Genomic DNA, 23,234 nt, shown 5'->3' with positions numbered 1-23,234 from the left:
GAACCGTAATATGTTTAGAAAAGGGGTGAAGTTGGGTTCCAAGAAATTCATGATGCACTTCTGAAAATAGCTACACACCATTTTGAGCTACATCGCGGTAGCACATTGAAAGTAAGCACGAGGGAAATAATGGAGCATGAGGTGTGAGAGGGAGGAGAAGGAATGCGTGCAGTAAATTACAGAGGAAAGAGGAGCAAAAGAAAGAAATAGTGGTGTATAGAGAGTTTGTAGAGAAGCAAAGCAATATTGAAAGAATCTTCACACTTCTAATTAAACAGAATGACTCAACGTGCTCCAATCTGTTCTAATTAAAGCCAAACACAGGAAAAAACATTAACGGCAGCTTTGGTGTCGTGAAATGTTACGTAATTGTCTTTCTCCCCTGCTCTGTTGTTGCTGCTGCTGGCATTTCATAATGAGAGCCAAGAACATGTGCGTTCCCATCACTATACTTACATGTTTCATGTTTGTAGCATGTGAGTATTTAGAATGCTACAAACATAAAACATATAAATGTAAGTGAGGTTATATCAAGCATGAGTGGCGTAGGGCTGCAAGATTATGGCCAATATTGTAACCATGATTATAATCACAATTATTTGTCATATTAGGCAAACCATCTGTTTTTATTGCACTACTTTTTGAACAAACAATATGTACAGTTTATAGTGCAAAATGAAGCTTTAATGTGAAAATATTGGTATACTAGAAAAACAAGAACTGAAAACGTAGCAAAGGCTAACTGAATAAATACACTATAATTGAGCTCAGAGCCCATATTATAAATGTAATGAGGTAAATTGGATTGAGGCAACGAAAACTGTGATCGCCATTAAAAATTGTATAATTGTAGATGATGTAGACGAGCAACTTTTATCAACGGGGCCACAAAAATTTTATTTTTCTGATCTGAGAAATTCATATCATTGTTTAGAATGAGGACCAATCAGAGCATTATTTACTACAGAAAACAACAAAAGGGTTTAAGTGTCTGTTGTTGTTTTGTTACTTTTCGAAAACGAAAACGGTTTTCAGAAGTATGTTGGTCAGTTTGTTTGCGTGTGTGTTTGTGTATGCGTTTGTTTGTTTGTGTACACGATAACTTGAAAAGTTATGAACAGATTTTGATTACATTTTCAGGAATTATTGATAATGAGACGAGGAACAAATTATCAAATTTTGGTGATGTCCTGGCAACCAAAAGAAAAAAATATAGATTTATATCCCATTAATTTTCCCATCCACACTGTGGAACTCTTGTTAAACATTGTTTTAGAACACTGATGTCATCAGTCTACGATCGTACAGACAGACAGACATACAAACCAACATACTTCCAAAAACCTCCATGGAGACGTACGGATCGGCCGTTTTCTCAACAAGCGCGGGTTAATTTGTTTTTCTGTTATTTTTTGTTGTTTTGTGCAGTGCTTTTCTGTCATTTTTGTATATTTTAGTTGTTGTTTAATGTATTCTTGTTGTTTTTGTCTTTTTGGAGTCATTTCGGGTATTTCTGTTGTCATTTTGCATGGTTTTCTATCATTCTGTAGAGTTCTATTGTTGAGTGTTTCTGTGTTTCAAAGTCATTTTTTGTAATTTTGGATATTTTTTATTAATTCATTTGTAGTCATCTTGGGTGTTTTTTGTTGTCCTTTTTTGTTGTCCTTTTTTTAAGTATTCTTGCTCATTAACTTTGATGACCGCACAAAATTAGACTGAGGGCTGCATGTGGCCCCCAGACTAGCAGTTGCCTATGTCTGCTCTTTACAGTATGTGCGGTTCTGGCTATAGGCGGACTATGCAATTGCAGAGGCTCCTACGAGCCACAAAGCTGAGTTATTGGCCTCATCAGATAAGAATGAAGGTCTCCTTTATCCCTGATCTGCTTGAAAATAAATGTAGGATATAAGACAACAAAAGTGAGTCAAATCTTCAAAGTCCCACAGCGTGTGACGTCAGCCAAAAAGAATGATGAGAATGATTGACAGGTATCTTTTATTCAGCACCTCGTGGACCATTTAATGGAGTAAACAGCTTTCCATGTTGTCAAAGCTAGAAACTATGGTGGCCGTACAAGCTCACAACACAAAGTGTACACAAATACAGTGACGACAACTGAGCTAGATAAAAAAAAAAAAAAATCCACAAAGAAGAGTGACTTTAACGTTGATGTCAGTGCCGGTCCTTTCCGTCACTCTTCTTCGTGGATTTTTACCGGACTGCTTTCGCGTTGTGTTGTGAGATTGTACGGCCACCGTAAGAAACATCTCTGGCCAGTCATTGGCCTTCGGAGGGAAGAAGACGAATGGTTGGATGGATGTTGTTGTAACAGATGCTACAATGTGAACTAGTCTTGGATCTGTAGAAGCTGTTACATCGAATGTGCTAATAATCCCTTTCTTTACTGCATGCCACTATCTGCTTACACTGTTATCAGGACCTAGTCACAGGATACTCAATAATATTGACCTGAACTGAGACGCTGTTTCTCCTCACTCATTTATACTACTGGAGCTCTGCATAAATGAGACTAGGGTGAATTGGACATGAATACATTTTAAAGTCAGTGTTGTGCCGGGTTGTGGTCAATTACAATTGTTATCGCATAATTGATCATTCATTACAATTAGAATTGCTGTTTTAATCATAGTGAATTGTAATTGAGTTCAGATAATTGATTTTGTATTTGTAATTGGCATGGAAATTCTATAAAAAAAATTAGAATATAATTAAAAGCAAATCTGTAGGACCACGTTGCAGTTCTATTGCTTACACATGCGTAGCTAACAATTAATAAAATATCAACGTTTCCCAAAACCTGTCAGTTCTCTGGAGGATTATTTCACCATTTAACAAATTGAAATCAAGGGGTATACTGACAGAAAACAGGCTCAGATACCCCCACTATTAATAATAAAACCAATATTTTCATGGATTAGGAAGCATAAAGTAATCAATTAATAAAAAAAAAAAAAAAAAATAGATAATAGATCTTTTTTTGTGTGTATTTTACAGCGGATTTAAGACATGGGTCAAAACTGACCAGTTATCATAAGAGCTGCTAACAGAAAGCTAACACAAAGGTTACATTTTATTAAGTTATTTATTAAAGGCTCAGTCAATTACAAGTAATCACAATTACTGACGATGAAAAATAACTGTAATTCAATGTAATCGTAATTGAATTGTAATTGAACATGGTTAATTGAAAACGTGATTGTAACTGGCTTATTCATTAAATTACTTCTGATTAATTGTAATTGAACTTTAGTAAGTAAATAGACTTTCAGGGGGAAAATAATAATTGGCACTTTATTTGTAATTTGAATAAATGCTGGTCAATAGAGATGTAACGATTAATCGTAAGGCAGTTAAAAATCGATTCATAGGTATCACGATTGACATCGATACTTTGAAAATTGAATCGCAGTACTTTTTTTAAACAGCATGGGGCGCTATATATTTATCCCTTCTCTTGTCCAGCAGTGTACATGGCGGGCGGAATCTGCTACTACTTTCTTTCTGGCCGCCTTCTACTCTTAAACATGTTAATAAATTATTCCTTACCCCTTTAGCACCGAAAGAATATCTGTAATATTACGTGAATATCTGTAAAAGTCACGTTTTTCTATTAGCTCTGACTGCTAGCATAGCATCTCTTCTTCACTGCTACATTAGCTGCATGCCAACCGACCACTGGGTTACCAGCGCCCTCTGCTGGTCCAAACAAATATCTGACGTAAATCAGTGCAATGACGGGTTTTTTTTAAAAGTCCAATTGTTAAGGCACAAAACACATTTTCAGTTGCACTTTTAAAAAGAAAAAGAACTATTATGCAGTTTAAAACAGAATTTAAATGAATCGGCTTCTTCTTCATTTGTATTATTCCTTTATTTATTTCATTCAAAAAATAAATAGAAAATAGAACAGTATTTTCTAGTTTTCGTCCAAAAAAAATACAGGAATATTTTTCATCCATCATTTGACTACAGTCCCATTTTGTAAAATAAATCGTGAGAGAATCGTATCGTGAACCCAGTATCGTGAATCGAATCGTATCGGGAGTTGAGTGAATCGTTACATCCCTACTGGTCAACGTAATCATAATCGAGTTGTAAATTAACATGGATAATTGAAGGGGTAATTATAATTTAGAAATGCAATTGACCCCAACCCTGGTGTCGTGTGACAATTGTCTGCCTCGCTTTCATAGTACTATGTTTGACAACAGTCCCTGGGATGTATAAGCCATTGATAGGGGAATCAGAACAAGTGCGTACAAACCCAAACACACACACACACACACACAAGCTGTCTAGATCCTCGCTATCCCCTTCCATCAGGCACACAAAGAGAATTGGTGTCCTTCTCCCACTCAGCGAATGAAATCAAATCCACTGCGTGCGTCTGCTGTGTAGCTGCAGAAGCCACAGTGTGCAGCTGAATAAGTGCGACCGTGATATATACGTGTGTGCGAGTAGTCCCAGCGCAATTCCTCAGTTTAGTGGAGCATTACAGCTGATCAATAGCTCTGGTGCAGAGGGAGATGTCGAGGCTCTGGCTGCATATTCATGCCATTACGGCTGAAGTGAGGAACGAGGCAGTACGAGGAGTGTGTGAGTGTGTGTGTGTGCATCACACAGCTATCGGCTAGATAATGACATTCTCCGTCACCTAGAAGACCACACTGTTTCGTGATAAAGCAAAGCCAGGAACAGCCGAGTATTGCAACACTTAGTAGAACACGAGTTGCTCTTAGTCTCTCTTCATGGCAATATTCAACATAACGTGGTTTGGCAAACTCTGTCTTTGAGTTCCTTGCATTTACCATAAATCCCTACCATCATCCATGCTGTCAATCCTCTTCTGTTGTTTTTGTGCATATGCAACATTTTCAAGCAATGCATACTCTGTTTAGCCCCCAAATGCCAATATCAGTGAACAATTTGTATCGCCAACTGTCACAAAAACTAACTCGGATTCATTCAGGCTTATTATCAGATCATGAAGACTCATCTCTTGGACTCTGTGAGTGTCTCTTTGTGGAAGCAGTGGGTTGCTTTCTGATCGGATTGGTCGGCAGTTCAATCCCAGGCTATGACTGTCAATGTGCTTAAGTGTTCTTGAGCAAGACACTGTTTAATGTGTAAAAGTTTCAAGAAGTCCCCAGATGACATGTCTGTGGTCACCATATTTCAATATTGGATGTTTTACAATAAGCTGACTTAGAGACAGCTATAGCAGAGAATCACATTGTGGGACATTTGATGTGGGAGAACCATAACGTAGAACTACTAATACATTGTCTTGGCATCTTCTGTTCTTTTCCTTTTAATGTCAGTGATAATCCTCTAGATTCTCTGGATAGCATGCAGAGGTAAAGTCTCTTATTTTCGTGATCATTGCAGTATCTCTGAACATCTCACCAAAGTCAATTCAGAAACACTTTAAGATTTGCGCCAACCACAATGTGTGTAACATATACAGTAAAGCAAAAATTATTGATACTGTTGACTCCAATAATGTGCGTTGACGCATCATTTATTGTTGTAAATTCATGATGAAAATCAGGCCGGCAGCTGCAGTGTTTTCTGTATTACCATACATAAACTGCTGAGCACAGTGTCGCTTCAACTTTTACATTGTGCAACAAAAGAAGAACCAACCTAAAGTCTCAAAAGTTTGGGACCATTTAACTGAAAACTTATACTGCACACTTGAAGTAGAACTAACATGTGTGACATGAAACTAATGGTAATATGTCAGAATCAAAGCAGCAGTCATATGACTCGAGCGCCAAAAAAATAACTTGTATTTTTTTTAAAAACAAATGAATTCATATTTATTTTGTACAGTCACTTTGTTTTATGGCACTTTAAATATTTGTATATAATGTACATTATATTATCTGAGCTGAGAGCTCACCTGAATCGCTCTAGACTTTGTTTGGAAACACTCAGAGTCAAAACAATAGTTCCCGAATTAACCGGCCTGATCTGCTCTAGAATCTAGTTTGCGTGTTCACACCGACAAAACGGAGCACACAAATGACAGAGCGCTCTAGAACTCTTAAGTGTGAAAGCACCCTGAAACTGCACATAACATGAAACCTACAGAAGCAAAGTCCCTTTACCTCTCACTTCAACTGGGCATGTTGTTCATGTATGAACATTCCACCCCTGTGTTAATTTTCAGCGTTTGTCGATAATATCTCAAATTGCCACAAGAGCTGCTGCAGTTTTGCCATTTATGCTTCACTGTTTGAGGCTCTTCACCAAAATCACAGCAGCTGTCATCCTGCGGCTGGTTAGATCCCTTGTTTTTATTACTTGGCTCGTGAATTCAGGACTAATCACAGCGCGGTCTCAACCATTAAGCTTCTGAAAGGCAATTTGGTTTCTTTTTTCTTTGAGGGATTATTGGAACTGATGCCAGTAACTGCTCAACTAATGAAACAGACACGGAAAGGACAATTAGCACAGGGGAGAAAACGGAGGAAACCATGTGATTTATTACACGAGAACCACTGATTGTGTTTTTTTTGAAAATCTTGTTTAAATGATGGGAAAGTTACAATCCAACACAATCAGTATTTCTTTACTAGTTGGACTTCAGTTGTACTCGTTTCCTGCTCCAAGGCAATTGGAGCTTGACCAAGCAGCATAATTCAAAGTTCTATCATCAGTATTTCTTATGTTTTTCAGTCATTTGGTTAAATTCAGTGCTATGATTTAGAACTATAATGACCTCAAAGAGGAAAATGTCTGTAATAATTTGATCTAACATGCAGAGCACTGATCAAATGATTACATAAAGGAGTCTGAATGTGTCAGTGGGTTCAGCAGTGCCACTAAATTGCCATCTTTTTATAGTTATATGCCCAGTGACTCCAACACCCACGCTGCACTGCACAATAACTCAAGATGGGGTGCGAAAGCACACGGCGATAGCAATCAAATCTGCTGCTACAGCATGAGCAATCGAGGGAAGAAAAAAAAAAAACTTCTAATAAACGTCCTTCACTGTTTACGTCAGTGAGACTAGGCCGATGCCACCCACCGGCCTTGTGACGCTCCACGTCGATGCGTTCATTGTAAAGCCAAGACATGCTGGTTACACACATAAGGAGTGTCATGCGTTTGTCACCCCGCTCACTCCCACACTGCTTGATTTAGAGTTTACACACAAATCGATGAGTGTGACAAGGAATACACAAGGTAGAGGCAGAGATAGATCCAGGTCTTAAGCATTGACGTGACAGAACAAAAGCAGAACAAAAGCAGGGAGAGATTGAACTTTCAAACAAAAAGCCTTTTTGCTCAACTTTTATTGGCCGCTGTCTCGTTATCTGGTCTTTCTGCTTTCTGTCAGATCTCATCTGATTCTTTATCACTCACACAATTTACATATTTGTCCTCGCTCTCGTCACAGCTTGGTGTCTAACCAAACCAACTTTTACTTTTCTCACCTTTTTCCTCTTTGTGATTTATCATGTGGCAGAATCCTATTCTACATTCTGCTCATTCAAATAAAGAAACGAAAGCCACTCTGTAGAAAGCTTAAAATTATTTGTGAGTTTCAAAGAAGATTACTGTAAGCACGAACCTCCGCCAAGCGCCAAATCTCCTCTTTGCCCGATATTGTCAGTTATCTGAATCAGTGATCCTGATTATGTTACCATGATCTCTCACACCTTCGCCTCTTAAGCCACAGCCACTTTTCTCTCGAAAATCACATACTCATAACAAATAACATTTTTCTAAGCTTGTACATGACTTACATGGCTTATTTCCGTTCGGAATGAAATAAGAAACTTAGTGGTGACAGATGATGTGAAATCTTGGAAATATATGATACTGAGTGACAGTAAATCATGTTCTAAATACAGAAATCTGTAGTCCGCCCAAAAAAACACTAGATATTTACATCAAATATAAAGCCAATTCTCCAAACGGAAGGCTAAAAAAACCAAAAATAATTTAACTAATGTATAAACATCAATTGCAGCAAGTTTGGTGCTAATAATAAACAATAAGATAAAGATGCACATGTTTTTGTCGTACAAAAAAATTCAGGCAGAAGCCGACTGTGCTACAACTGTGACAGCTGCCCCCGCCGGCGGGTCCATTGGGGCTGAAGAGATTAAAGGCTTCCAAGAAATTTCCATTCTCATTAATAACCATATGGTAGGTCCAAATGTATGGTCTTCCCCATTTTTAAATTTTTTTTTAATTGCAATGAAATGTGAAATTGGATCCAATCTGGATAAAACAGTGAGGTAAATAAAGAACCAAATTTTGAACACCGATCTAGAATCAGTATATTGATCCGGATCCCCTCCCAAATTTAATGGAATCTTGACGTAATCAAACAAAACAAAAACAAACAAAAGCCGGTAAAAATATAACCTTGATGGAGATAAAATATGTAATATAGTGCTCATTTTCAATTCTTTTTTTCTCCGCTGCTTTTTCTATAAAGACATTGCGTTCCTACCTTCACAGCTGCTGTGTCCCTCTTCGTAGCCAGCGCTGCAGCCACACTTCCCAATGGGCACCAGCCACTCGCCCTCAGCACTGCAATGCATCCTGGGTGGACTGTCCATGTCAACCTCTGAGTTGTTGACACAAGTTCCGCGCACTTCTACCAGCGTGGCAAAAGCCGCCTCAGCCACCGTGTCTGGGAACACGGCGAGGTTCTGGACCGTGGCGAGGCAGCGTTTGTAGTAAACCCGCACGGCGACCAGGGCCACGCAGGCCCCGACGTCCTGAAAAGCCAGGTGGAAGCCTTTACGGTTCAGGTGGCCGATCTCTCGCACCTCCGTGTTCAGCTTCATCTTTCGCTCACCGAGGTCACCCTGAGTGAAGCTCTCATCAGCAGCGATTGTGTCTATCTTGGTGTAGCGGTCCTCTCTGGTCACACCCCCGAGGTCTCGGTCAGACTCCACATAAAGCAGGTTAAACGTCTCTTTACATGTGCCTGCTACACCTGGAATGCTGTTGCAGTCGCGCAGCGTGAACTGAAGCTCCACAAAAATGCGTTGTCCGCCACGGCGCGCCACCCAGCCGGTCTGGAGCCAGTTGTTCTGCTGCAGGGGCTCCATCACGTTGCACACCTGGTAAGTCCGAATAGGCTTGTATTTCTCATCCACACCACTGATTTCTTCCCACTGTAGAAGGAAGAGACACAAACAGGACAGTAGAAGAGTAAGTTTCACTGAGATAATGTCTTCGATATCATAAAAAACATATCAAGTCTTGATTTTAATCCAGCCGTCCTGAGATCTACTTGACTAAAGCCTGTAAATTGTGTCAACTTGAAGGCAGGTTGGTTTTAAAAAGCAAAAACTTAAAAGAATAGAATGAGACTAAATGAGCTCATAAGCATATCATATACAATAATTGGTAGATAAATATATAGAGTAGGTATGGCCAACTAACAAACAAATAATGATCTAAGCATTAATACATGACTGATTTTAGAGTCTTGTGTGTTTTTGGAGTAATTTGGAGTTTTTTGGAGTCATTTAGTGTGTTTATTTCATGTGTTTTTCTAAACATTTTATGATTTGTCATTGTGTGTTTCTAGAGCAATTATGTGTTTCTAGAATCATACGGTGTGTTTTCGAGTCATTCTGTGTGTTTCTAGAATCGTTTAGCGTGTTTGTAGAGTAATTTGCTGTGTTTCTAGAGTCATCTGTGTTTTCTAGAGTCATTTTGTGTGTTTTCTAGAGTCATTTTGTGTGTTTTCTAGAGTCATTTTGTGTGTTTTTCTTCATTTTGTGTGTTTTTGGAGTTACTTCGTGTAGTTGTTTTGGAGGGCGAACAAATTTACAGTAAATGTTGCCCATGCCTGTTTTAGAGAATAGATGAAGACAAGCTATTCCTTTCCAAGGCCTGCTCATGTGCTATAAAATGCATCAACATTCACCTATAAGTACAGGTCCCATAACTTTACAGTAGTGTCTTGTTAGGCACAGTTTAAATTCATGTAACAAATGCATGTTTTTTTTTTTATTAGATCATATAATGTCAAAATGATAAAAGACTGTGGTTCGTGTCACTTGCTGCCTGGGACGCCCTCGACAACATTGTGAGTTAACAAAGTAATAACAATAAATTGCTTCTCCTCACTCAAGAGCACACAAGCATGCACAAAATAAAGCAGGAGGTGGAAAATTGGTTGTTCCTAATAGATGATAAACTATAGTGCTGTCAAGGAGACAAAATCTTAGTAACTGCTACGTTATCTATCACAATCTTTTCAGGGAATCTTAAGTAAAATAGAGTATTAATCAGAGCTGTAACTTTGTGTTTTGACAGTTTGTCAACACAGAATGTCCTCTTTACTGCAAGTCCCAATTAATCATTGCATGAACTGTGGTATGGGTTTGTAATTTTAACAGCAATTGTTCATGATTTTGTCATCACTCTATAAATGAAAAGTGTGGGAACATCCCCTTTATCACTTTATTTTCCTCATAGAGAATGTACACGATGGCCTTTCCCCACAGTAATGGCACAACAACCACAGATGGCAACGCTGCTGTGGACAATCTGATCTCGGAGTCACCATGGCTACGCTTAGACAAATAGAATATGTACTTTATCTGTCTCGCCTACCTCTAAAGATAAACACTGCTTCCAGCCCCCCCCCCTCAGAAACCACCATCTTTTTCCTTCATCAGTATTTGGTCCACAATAGGGAACTAAACAACATGGCCATGTGACATATTCTTCAGGCTTCCTCATTACTGATATGAGTGCTCTCTCTTTTCTCTGAGCATGCATTATACCATCACACATTACTGCTACTTGTTAGCTTCTTCAGTAGTCATCCCTTTGATGTAATCCTTCACCATAGAGGTAACATTTTATTTTATTTATTTATTTTTATTTATTTATTCAGTTTATTTCCGACATGGTTACATTCACTTTTTTTTTTGTACATGCCGAAAAAGGAGACGAGAGAAGCAGTTTGCTTATCTGGGTCCCGTCCCCTGTTTTACCATCGCAAATTTACATGGGTTTACATGTCTCTCTGGTCAAACATTCTTGAGTTGTTCTGAACAGTCCTTTTTTTGTGTTTTCTCATCTGTAGTCAGTGTTGTCTTTTTTTTATTTTTACTGGCAATTGTTTGTTTGTCTGTTAGAAAGAATAAATACCATTATAATATTGTGAATAAAACTTTTGGTAACACTTTACTGGAAGTTTTATACAAAAGGCTGACATTACGCTGTCATTAGCGTGAATAAGGTGTCATGAAGGCCATCATTAAGTGTTGTTTGCTAAATTGTGCTGCCTTTGGAGTTATGTTGGGCTAGGTTGAGGGATCTAGTGGGGTTAGGTAGGGTTAGGATATGGGACTAAAGGTAAGGCACGGGCAACAAACCTTCTACTCTGTTAAAAAACAATTATCGTAGTATTTTTGTATACACGTTTTTATTTTAAAACAAAATTAAAAGGTAAGAATTAAAATTTAAAAGAAATAAAAGGTTAGACACACTAAACTAATTTTGAATTAAAAGGACTCAGACAAGGGACACCAGGAAGGTGATGCGCTTTGGCTGTCGGAAAACCAAGTAAAACTTTCAAAATTCCTAAAGGAAACATAAAAACAGACATAAAACCAACTCAAGAGGGGTTAGGATTAGGGCCAGGGGAGGAAAGGTTAGGATTAGAGAAGGGTTAGGGTAACAAATGACACTTAATGACAGCCTTCATGACACCTTATTCATGACAAGTGTCATAATAATGACAGCGTAATGTTGGCCTTTATGTATAAAACTTCAAGTGTCACCAAACTTTTATTTACCATGATTTCTTGCATTTATTCATCAGACAGCGACAGTGATTTGTTTGACACTATTTATGTTGTAGTTTGTTTCTGGTATTCCCGGGAATATCACCTCACTCTGAGAGACATTCAAATTCAGCTGAATTCGGATCTTTTCGTATAATCCTCAAAACAAACGTCCTCCTTTGTTTTACCGCAACTTTCAGTACTTGAAAACACAAGGAATGTGTTGGGACGTCACGTTGGCAGAGTGTTTTTGGTGCAAGCACAAGAAATCACAGTAAGAATGAAGTAAAAATACTTCTATGCATCAAACTATGGGACTCCACATCCCACAATGCAATGCACAAAACTTTTCGGGCAATTTCAACGAACCTAGTGTTCGCAACGGAGATAAAAACAAAGTTTTGAGTGCCAATTTCAACCTTTTACATTTTTTTAATGCTAATGATACTTAATTTGTTGATCTATGAGGTCAGAAGCCTACACAACGTCCATCTTCTTTTTTTCTGTCCTGAGCATCATTATTGTTCATAGAATCCCCAATTTCTGCTGTGATACCAAACCAAGCTGATAAACCAGCACATTTACAAATTATTAACAAGAACCAAAAGAAAGTACTTACTCCATTGGGGGGATATGACGTCCAGCCCAGCTCGGCCTGAGTTTCTTTTGAGTTCAGTAGCACCACTGCAGAAAAACAGAGACAAGCTCTGAGTTAGAGGTCAGTTAGGAGGGATTAGAAGTGTGTGTTTGTCTTCATTTTATTTTGTACATAAAAACGCGCAGGTATCAAGCACATGGCAGCACAAAAGAAAAAAAATAAACAACCTATTAGTAAATCCACCATCTAATACTGTGAGTTAAAATAATGAAAAAGGCCATTACAGAGGATTATTTGTCCAGGGCGAGCGTGTCCTTTCATAAGTGCATTTACAAGCACCAGCTGTTGAGGACTTAATCTGACCGACGAGGTTTCTATCATTCAGCTACAACGAAACAGACACCAAAGAGGATGATAAAGAAGATTTCACAACAGGCTCAGAGACAAAGAGCGCCCTCAGTTAGCTTGTAAACCTACAACAGATAATATATGCTGCAAGTCAACAAATCACAAGCTTTTATTTTGAAGCAACAACTTCGCAGACAACTGTGGGTCTTAAAAGCTGAACCTTAGTAGAACAAAGATAATATTAGGACGTACCAAATGTCTGGATGCTGTGCGAAAGTTATTTTTATTTTACATAACATTGATGTAAAAGCAGTTTTTATTAAAACTATTAGTAGTAAAACAAATACTTGAATTAAGGTCTACAATATCTATACTAGTTGTAATTTCAGGTCAAATGAATAATATATTAAATGAAGTACCCATCTATGATGTTCTAGATGCAACTAGCTTGTGTAGCTTGCTCAGAAATCTGATTATTTTACATACTTTAAAGTTTTACAAAAAGTTACGAAATAATGAGTTTAGGGATTTCCCGATACAACTTTTTCACTGCGTAACGGCTGATACGGATTTTGATTTGATACAATATCAGCACGGATCATACATACTTTTATTACTTATTTTGTAGTGTGGAATGTAAGAAAAGGCTTGATCAAGTGATGTCACTCAAACAGAGAACAATAGTCAGCAACAGTAGGTTACTTTATTGGAGTGTGAACCACAGTCACCTATGGATAGAAGTGTCGGAGTGCTTATATCGGTGATTTTAGATACAGTCCGATAAAATCCGATATTCGTTTTCTGGCTGATATTGGACCGATATCGATATCGGATTGGGACACCTCTAAGTGATTTATTCAGCCAACTAATTCAGTAAACCAATCAAACTTTACTAGTAATTATAATCAATTAATTTGCCCAACGCTGGTGACGGCAGATTGTAAACAACAACGGCACTAACCGCGTCTTGCTAAGTAGCAGCTACTACTTAGCATCCATAGCTACTTAACAAGGACTTATGACAAACAGTACCAAACCAAACCTTTAGAATTATAAACAATCTTTTGAAAGAGATTGCAAATAAAATTGACCACAGCTAAGCCTTTAAAATCAATAATACAGCATGAAATAGATTTAAAAAAAAAAAAGAAAAAAAAAAAAGGTAAACAACTACGATTGGTCGGAAACTGAAGTCAAGCCTTGGTAGCATCAAACTAGCAGCCTATACTGTTCTACTGGGATGAAAAAACTATGGGTTTACTTGCAGTTGATAAAAAAAAAAAAAAAAAAAAATCTGCATTTTTTAAAATACACTTTTTAACAGAATCAGACGTTTGACGACCAGCCAGTTCATCTGTGCTTTACAAAGCGCACTGAGCAACAAAAGAAAACAGCTTTGTATCATCTTTAAAAGTTTTCCTGCTGAGCTACAGTCTTTGACATTTATCTCGAGCATCAACTCTCCTTCTGCTCCTTTAGTTTGTAAGAGCTATCAAATCTACCCAGGGTGACGCACTCTGAATCATGTTCTCTACCGCAGTGATGCTGATGCTGGTAAAGTGTGACATGACAAACAATAGGACAAAAAATGAATGAAAAATAGGACCAGTATTCCTCAGGCATGTGGTGAACTTTTGATGATGTTGATAATAGAATACTACGAACAAAGCCAAAGAGTGTAAACAGTCTCCTTTTAAGGAGACACTTGACAAAGAATGCTGAGACGTCTTCTTAGAGTGCGTGAGATCCTGTGCTAAACTTTTTTTCGTTAGCGTGTAAAGCCAGTCGGGTGCCTAAAGCTTCGTTCTGTAGTACGCTGATAACGCACAAGCATTTGAAGAAGATTAGAGAAGATGAACGCGAGAGGATGGTTGAGAGCCACAGAGGAGAGCTGAGACAGAAGGCAGAATTAGACTAGGAAAACCAAGAGAAAACGAGCCGACATCAAAAGGAGGATTTTAAAAAAGTAGCTGGAATAACAGAGGGAGAAGAAAGGAAGAAAAAAATAAATGGAGCAAATGAATGGATACAGCAGGTAATACACGGAGGGATCAGTGTGCCTTAGTGAGCAGTCAGTCACTCACTTGGAGGGACTCTGAGGACACACTTGGCCTCTATGATCACACAGTGAATACATAACTTGTGTAATCACAGCCTAGTTAGACAGACTAATGGGCCTTTAGGGGGGATGGGGGAGAAAGGGAGACAGGACTGGGTGAAATAAGTGTAAAAGCAAAAAAAAAAAAGAACAAACAAGCATACAAAGAGAAAAAAGGACATGTGATGACGGTACGCTGATAATTGATCACTCCTAATAGCCCCGACACATTACCTGGACTAAACACTCCTTTCTGTGCTTGTTCTATCAGTAATTGTCTTTAATTACAGACACAATGTGAATGAGTCACCAACAGATAATACAGAGACAGTAACCGATCCATTTTTCTGCTCTGGTAATATGAGTCATGCTTAAAAATATCATGCACATTTCCTGCTTATGCATTGTTTAAGATTTTGCATAAATTACTGTTCGATTTAACTCACGCCCTCTCAGTTTTTGAAAGTTTATTTACAAGAATATATGTTTTATTCAAGTACGTGTCATGTTCTGGCGTGTAGACAATGGAGACAGCAGGCAGGAGTGACATTTAATAACAAATGTATTACAATGGAAACCAAAATCAAACATATCATGATAAAAAACAAAACCAAAACAAGGAAAAAGTCAAATTCAGGATTGATGAACTACAGTGTTAAAGCAGAGGCTGTAAACACTGAGCGGATCGAGCTGATTTTCCTTAATCACAGAAAATGGACGAAAAAAACTGAATTAAAAAAAGCAATCTGGCTTGTTTTTTTGCCCCTTCTCTCTTTATTTAAAATCAGGCCCCAACATGACACCGAATTTCCTCACATGCATGTTAATGGACAACGCTATTTTTTTCCGTTTTAAAAATTTAGAAAGTAAGAAAAATGGGCAAACGCACTATGACGTGCTGCTACGTGTTTTTAATGTGTTTTTATGAACAAGCTGTTCAGATTATGACAGCGTTAAAATCTTAAAAAGCTGTGGTACAAAAATTGGTTTAGCGGTTGGTGATCAGTTCACCTGGTGGCACATCATGACAGAGGCATTACATCTACAATAAAAACATGAGGGTGATTGGCTAGTTGGCATTAATTAAAGGTTTTAAATGCTTTGGGACCATATCACACATTTGTATCTCAGTGGTTTGGGGTCTAGCATTGTGGCCAACGTCGCTCCAGGAAGCAATTGGGCGGTTAGGGTACTTGCTTAACATTTGTCACTGATGATGGTTGGATTCGTACCAGTGACCCTCCAATTACAAATCTGATTTCTTAACTGTTAAGCCACCACTGCCCCAAATGACAGTTGTTGCCTTAATTAACAGAGGAAGATCATGAGAACGGATGCAGATGATTTTCTCACTATTGCACAGCCTCATCCAATGCTCTCATTAGCTAGATCAGTGGTTCCTCCTGTGTCGCCCATTAAAGAATCAAAAACTCTGAGGGCCCCCCCCATCATGACTAAAATTTCAATACCAATTTCTAGACAGAAATTTGTTGTACTACTTTTAAGATGACAAATAACACAAACCTTCAGCTAATTCAATACAAGGTCCTGCACATAACTCACATTATCCAACAGAAAATACATAAAATATCCCCAACAGACATCTGCTGTCAGTGCACCCAGGGAACAGCTGATTCTTATTTATATGCCTTATGGTTTTGCTCCCCAGTACAGCAATTTTGGTTTCGAATTACTGAGACTTTCCACCATTTTGTATTGCAGGATTCCTCTATCTCCAAATCTATGTCTGATAGGAGACCTGATGATGCTTGATCTTCCAGCAAACCAGTCACAATCCATCCTTGCGTCACTCACCATAGCTAAAAATAAACAATATTGGTGAATAGGAAAGACAACAAATCCTTAAGAATCAACCAATGGCAAAATCTCCTCATAGAATTCGTTTCCATGGAAAATATGTCTGCTCTCAGAAAAAAATAAAATAACCTGCTTTGAGAAATGCTAAATTCCCTTTTCTGAATGCATTAAAGGTGCAATATGTGAGATTTGCAAGCAATTTCTGCCACCACCAGGTGGCAATTTAATTTCATTTTAAAATGGTATTAAAGCTCTTTATTAAGAAAGTGCAAAGAAAAGCAGGATGCCAAATAAATTGTATACCAACAAACAAATTACAGCAAATATAACAAGATGTTTTGTTCTGTGTGGTCATGTTTCTCAGTGGGCTTTTATAACCTGATGAAATAACAAGGATTCAACAACAAAGTCTGGTAAACTCCGGTGCGGCAAAACATCAGGAGAAATGAAATTTGCATTTAACTAAACAAAAACAACTTCTCCCATTTACCCTGATGAGATCTGCACAGAGCTGTAGCCAATCTTAGTTTAGGCAGTGTGTACGATAGCGTACACAAAAAGCAGGCTGCCACACTAACACTAACAGTCCATCCCAGGCACTGAGGCGTTCACTCATACAGAGACTGTAGTAATCCATCACATGGTTTTTCAAGTGTAAGAAGAAGATGCAAGAGCATGAAGGGGTAAATCAACATAGAAACAAAAACAAGTGCAAAAAGCTGAGGGGCAGCGTTGTGATCTGACCCATATGTATACTACAAAATAGAAAATCAGTGAATGCCCAAGAAGAAGAACAACAACATTGTGAAGATGAAAGAAAATATGAGCAGCCAAGTCTGTCTGTAGCTGAAGGATATTTCAGGTGGTGTTTTTTTTTTTTTTTTAATCTTTGGACAGAAACTAAATCCTCATTTCTCTCCTCAACAGATATATCAAAGCTGAGACAACTTGGAGCAAAGCAGGATTTAAGGCCTTGTTGGAGGACACATAAGCAGCATGTTGGACTGGGGCTGCCTGAACTGCAGTGGCTCTGATGAAGAATGATCTTGTTCGCCTCACTGCTAGGGAACATGGAGAGTAAGATAATATATAGTTGGAGCTGGAACAACATAGTAACACTGCTGCAGGACAGATAAAAAGAAAAGGATGGATGGTTGGGGACATGAAGTGTCATATAAAAACACAAACAGGCACATAAAAAATAAACGCTGCATATAAACAGAATTACACCAGCCTGTGAGACAAATGGCACGGGAGAATTCATACAAATGTCATGCAGGTCGAAACACGTACACACACACACACACACAGAGGGAGAGTATTAACAGCAACAGAACAGGTCGCATCAATATGAAACAAAGCTTGGTTTTACTACAGCCATTAAACTTCCAACTCCAGTAAAGTGGCCCACAATAAAGAGACTGGGTCGTCCTGTGGCCAAATCCAACCAGTCAATCACCTGCATGGTCCAAGTCCATAAAACCTCAGTTTAAATACGGACGTAACTTTTCTAAGCAATCCACCTTATTTCTATAGGCACGACTATAAATATGAATAAAGGCACTTTAGTAAATATTGACATATTACTAAGATGTTTAAAAAAACAGCAGCAGTCATAACCTGATTTACTATGATCACAGAAAATGTTAGGAAATCTCAGAATTCCCCCATTAAATTTCTTGTGTCAAATAGCTATGACATATATACACTCACATACAGTAGGCTTCATATTTCGAAAGTATTACACATATTCAAAATACTTCACCCATAGGTGGGATGTAAATTTGTAGCAAGATTTAGGATGTAATAAACAGACGCATTTGTCAAATCTTGCACTATTAAATCCTGTATTATGAAATCCAGCATGATTTAAGAGTGCAGGTTCACGTCGCACTTTGGAACTATAAAAAATAGATTAATTACTTAGTAGACCGATGCACTTTTGCCACAATTTTGAGAAGTTCACACGTCAGAAATAAGGATTTTAAATGGAAACTTGGAGGCCAAATATCAACAAGTGGCAAATTAATAAAAACTTCTCAGCTTAAGTTATTTCTATAATGCATAACAATCAGTTTAGAGATTTATTAAACAGGGAAATGTATCAGATCAGAATCAAGTAACGTTACACAACAAACTATTATGGAGATCAGCAACACACAACCATTAGTGCGTCTCGCAGCAATTGTTTAGAATTTACTTAACTTTACTTAAAGTTGTATACATAAGGCTGACATTATGCTGTCATTATTATGACAATGATGCCCGTCATTAGCATGAAAATGCCAACATAGCTCCAAAGGTGTCATACTTTAGCGAAATGTGTCATAATCTGGCAAACAACACTTCATGACACCTTATTGATGCTAATGACAGATAATGTCAGCGTCATGTGTAAAACTTCAAATTGAGTGTTATTGCATTGTCTAACCTTTTACTTTTTAGTGATAATGATGACCATGCTAACACTCCTAGCCTGTTAGCTAATTCTGTCTACAGCAAGTGGTGCTAGCAACACTAGCCAGGTGTGGAAAAACTAGTTCACCGCAGAATAAAATAGTATGCTGGGTCATGTGTTAGTGGTTTATTCAATGCTCTGGTTGTTTGTCATTTCTTGTTCGCATTAGAAGCTACAATGCTAACTAGCCTAGCAGGTTAGCTTGTTACAGTGTGCAGAATAGAAAGGTAAAAACTGTGCCTGGCTAGTATCGCCTCTATATGATCTCCTTTATTGCTATATTTTGTTATCTGTGAAAATGATACTCATAAATGTTGCAGAGAGAACAGTTTTGTTGTTTTGATGGCGAAGCCGCCATATTTTAGACCAATGTTTCTCAAATGGGGGTACGTGTACCCCGAGGGGTACGCAAGGGCACTACAGAGGGTACTTGACACAGAGACAGAGCGAGAGAGAGAGGAAAATAAATGAAATAATTAAGAATATGGAGTTTTGTTTTTTTATAAAAAATGATAATCACACTGAATATTACCAGCAACTCACAAAACCAACCAACTGACAAAGAAACACTAAATGAGAGAAAAACATACAAGATGATCACTACAAAATACACAAAAATAACAGAAACATACAAAACGACAAAGGAAACAAGCAAACGATATCAAAGACACGCACACCGAGATAGAATAATTTATATAATACCAACAACACACAATAAGAGTCAAATATACTGAATGATTAAAAAAAAAACAACAACTATAGAAATAAATCTATTCGGGATATTTCTTTCCACTTATTTACAAAATATGATTCTTTAAAATGGGTGTTGTCATCATTCATTGTGCACTATAGTTTTTTTTTTTTGCAGAATTCTATGCAAAATGTTGTAGTTGGACATAAGGAGGGTACTTGGATTCAGAAATAAGAGAAAGGGGGTACTTGAGCCAAAAAAGTTTCAGAACCACTGTTTTATCACTGTTCAATCCTTATTGTCATCAGTGAAAGGGTCCGATATTCTCATATTATGTATCACACTTTGTGTTTGGTTTGTTTTTACTAGTTTAAGTAGTTTTTTTTTCCCCCCCAAAGTTTGACAAAACTACAACACGACTATACATGTCTGCCTTTGCTGAGTGGCTCTAATATGGTGGTGCACAGAGAGGAAGTGAAATACCCCTATACATGAAATATTTATTAACGTAAGTTGGGATATGCTCCACTGACTGTATAAAGTCAGGGGGGAAAGATAAATGGCTTTAATGTCGAGCCACCACTATTGCATTACTTAAAAGCCTTTTTAATTTTACCACTGTATCTTCCTCATTGCCTCCCACTATATTACTCTGATTTTTCCTCTTTATGTCTTCAACACCAGCCTTGAATCTCAATGACCCACCTGTTAAGACAAAATGCTTCGCAGGGAAAGAAAGCCAGTGTGTGCAATGCATGCATGTTTGTGTGAAGCTCGGGTTGGAGAAAGGAGTCTTTGAGTGAGTCACGGAGGCAGCAATAGCACAGTGTGTGTTTCCAGAGGAGAGCAGAACATAGGGAAGACATGGAAATGCTAAAGTGTGAGGACAAAATGAGAAAATGTACAAGCACCAAGAAGCCTCTTCACTGATTAATCCCAGCCAGGAACGCAGTAAGAAAAACACACCAGCTCTATTACAGCGTGGGCCACAAAAATGTGATTGTATCTGATCCAAGGGCCACATTATCAACATTAGAGTTACGTTGAATCTGAGCAATAATAAATAGAGGAAATGTTGTCATTTTCTGCATTTTTGTTATGGATTTGTGCGTTCTTTGGTTTGCTTTCTGTATTTCACTGTCATTCTGTGCAATTTTGTGGACAATATGCGTGTTTTTTTCAAGCTATTCTGTAATATGTTGATGTGTTTTATTAATCATTTTGTGTATTTTTGGAATTGTCTGTGTCTTTTTGTGTACTTAGCTAATTTGTGCGTTCTGTGAGTTATTTTGTGTTAGTCCAAAAACTCACATCTCAATATTACAATACAAATCGATATTTTTAACTCAATAGAAGTCTTATTAAAAAGACAATTGTAAGTTAAATTTGCAGAGGCTCATTTATAAACAAACAGCTGCACAATGTGTGTGTCTGTAGTGAGGCTTGTTTAGGGGAAGGTCTGGGTAGGGCTGCATGATTAAGGCCAAAATGATCATCACAATAATATTACGTTTAATGTAAAGGAATAATCTGTATTTCTTTTGCACTACTTTTTAGAAAATATATGAATAGTTTACAGTGCAAAATGAAACGTTAAATAAAAATTACACAAAAAAAAAAAGAATATAACCCAAGAATTTAAAATGTATCAAGGGGTTAACTGAATAAATACACTATTACAGTGCTTTCAAGAAATGCAAATCATTGGAAACAATTACAGCTCTCAACAATCCACCAAATGACTCAAATCTGCTTCTGACTAATGGTTGAGAAAGTGCCTGATTTGATATGCAGCAGAGCCCACATTTTAAATGTAAAAATTGCAGATGATCAGGTTAATTTATCGTGAGCACCCAACTGTGCTTTTCATGCTGCTCTGAGAAGTAGCGAAAGCAGAGACTTCAAAAATGAATATTTTAACACAAAATAAGCCATAAAAAAATATATATATATATACACACACACACACAATATCAATAGGAGATATTGTAGTTTTCTACATCGCGAAAATAGAAAACTCAATATATCTTGAATCTCAATATCACCCGGCCCTAATTCCAAAGAAAGAAAGGGCTTTCTACAGTGGAAGTGACAGAAAAGGTAAAGACAGATAAGGGAAAAAAATAAACAGAGGTACCAGATGCCAAAAAGAAACCATTTATATTTGCAGGATCTTGTTACAGGCGGTAATTAGCTGTCTGGATTGGATAGAAAAGGCCGTGTCAAAGCCGTCAGTTGTGATTACTGGGACAGAGTCACTCTTTCTTTGGTACAGGTTGGAGATCAGCGCTTGGCTGGCGGCAGTGAAAGCCAGGCTTTTCCTAAACGGATCAAGACTTGCACAGCATGGAGGCTGTGCTGAAAGAAAAACTGAAATTTAGAAGAAAAAAAAAAAAAAGATGCATCACCGTCTGCATGTCTAACAGAATCCAAAGCTTCCTTTTTTATCGCGGTTGGCTCTGGCTCAGGTAATCACTTAAACTGTAGTTTTCAGCAAAAGGGAGGAGACATTTACAGCAACAAGTGGAGCATGAAAAGAGAAATGTTTCAGAAATGGACGGAGGGAACAATGGCTGGATACTAAAAGCAACCCTATCACATGACAAGAATCAACGAGGCAAGAAAAAACGCTACAAAAGAGACTCATCGATATATAGGCGGCTGTAAAACAGACCGCTACAATCCACACTTTAAAACAAAAAGAACCCTTTTCCAAATGCTGAGCAGCATTTTTGGCCAATTTATTGTTCGACAAAGCCAGGAGAGGGTGCCATGACTGGAAAACGGTGCGTATAACTAGAACTGCTGGGGTTCTTATAGAGATCTGATTAGATTTTGTTCACAGTTACTTTGTTCTTGCATATTTTACAACACAGCAGTGACAGCTGGGGCTACATTTATCATACTGGTTTATTAGTTTAAAACAGCAGCTTCACATTTTAAATCTATCCATAAGGAGGCAAAAGAAATGTGTATTTATGCACTTGTAGAGTTAATTTTATAGAATGAAATCACTTTGTTTATGGTTTTATTTTGTTTGAAATACTTAATGAAATACCAATGTCTAAATATCGACGACGTCTCAAAACTTAGTTGATGTACCAACAAGTTAAGATGAATGTAGGACTGAAGGCCTAACTCATGACATGATCGCAGAAAAAGGATGGAAAAAATGGGATTTGAGGTTATTCTATTTTTATACAAAATAAAGCCGAAATTGCAGGAATATAGCCTCACATGAATGTTTGGGACAATATCACGCATTTACACGCCATTTTTCACAATAAATGTACATTTTTGCTCAAAATATGACAAAAACATGACGCAATGTGACTAAGCTCATCTTCTGAAATTAAAATAGCTATATATATTTTTGGACAATATCACGCATTTACACCCAATTTTCTTCTGTAAAACAG

General features: G+C 37.7%; 1 protein-coding gene across 2 annotated transcripts in view; it reads right to left on the bottom strand.

The window, feature by feature from the left end:
• The window catches only part of epha10 (EPH receptor A10), a 204,785-nt gene that overhangs the window by 142,397 nt on the left and 39,154 nt on the right, over nucleotides 1-23,234 (bottom strand). For both annotated transcript variants that reach the window (XM_028460918.1, XM_028460919.1), the window contains exons 2-3: nucleotides 12,424-12,488; nucleotides 8,498-9,170 (exon numbers count right to left, since the gene is read on the bottom strand). In XM_028460918.1, coding sequence (XP_028316719.1) covers nucleotides 8,498-9,170; nucleotides 12,424-12,488 — 738 coding nt within the window. The remainder of the gene's footprint in view (nucleotides 1-8,497; nucleotides 9,171-12,423; nucleotides 12,489-23,234) is intronic.

This window comes from Gouania willdenowi, chromosome 11 (genome assembly GCF_900634775.1).
Source record: "Gouania willdenowi chromosome 11, fGouWil2.1, whole genome shotgun sequence".
NCBI lineage: Eukaryota > Metazoa > Chordata > Actinopteri > Blenniiformes > Gobiesocidae > Gouania > Gouania willdenowi.
Note: the sequence above shows the minus strand (reverse complement) of the source record. Positions and strands in the feature narration are given on the sequence as shown.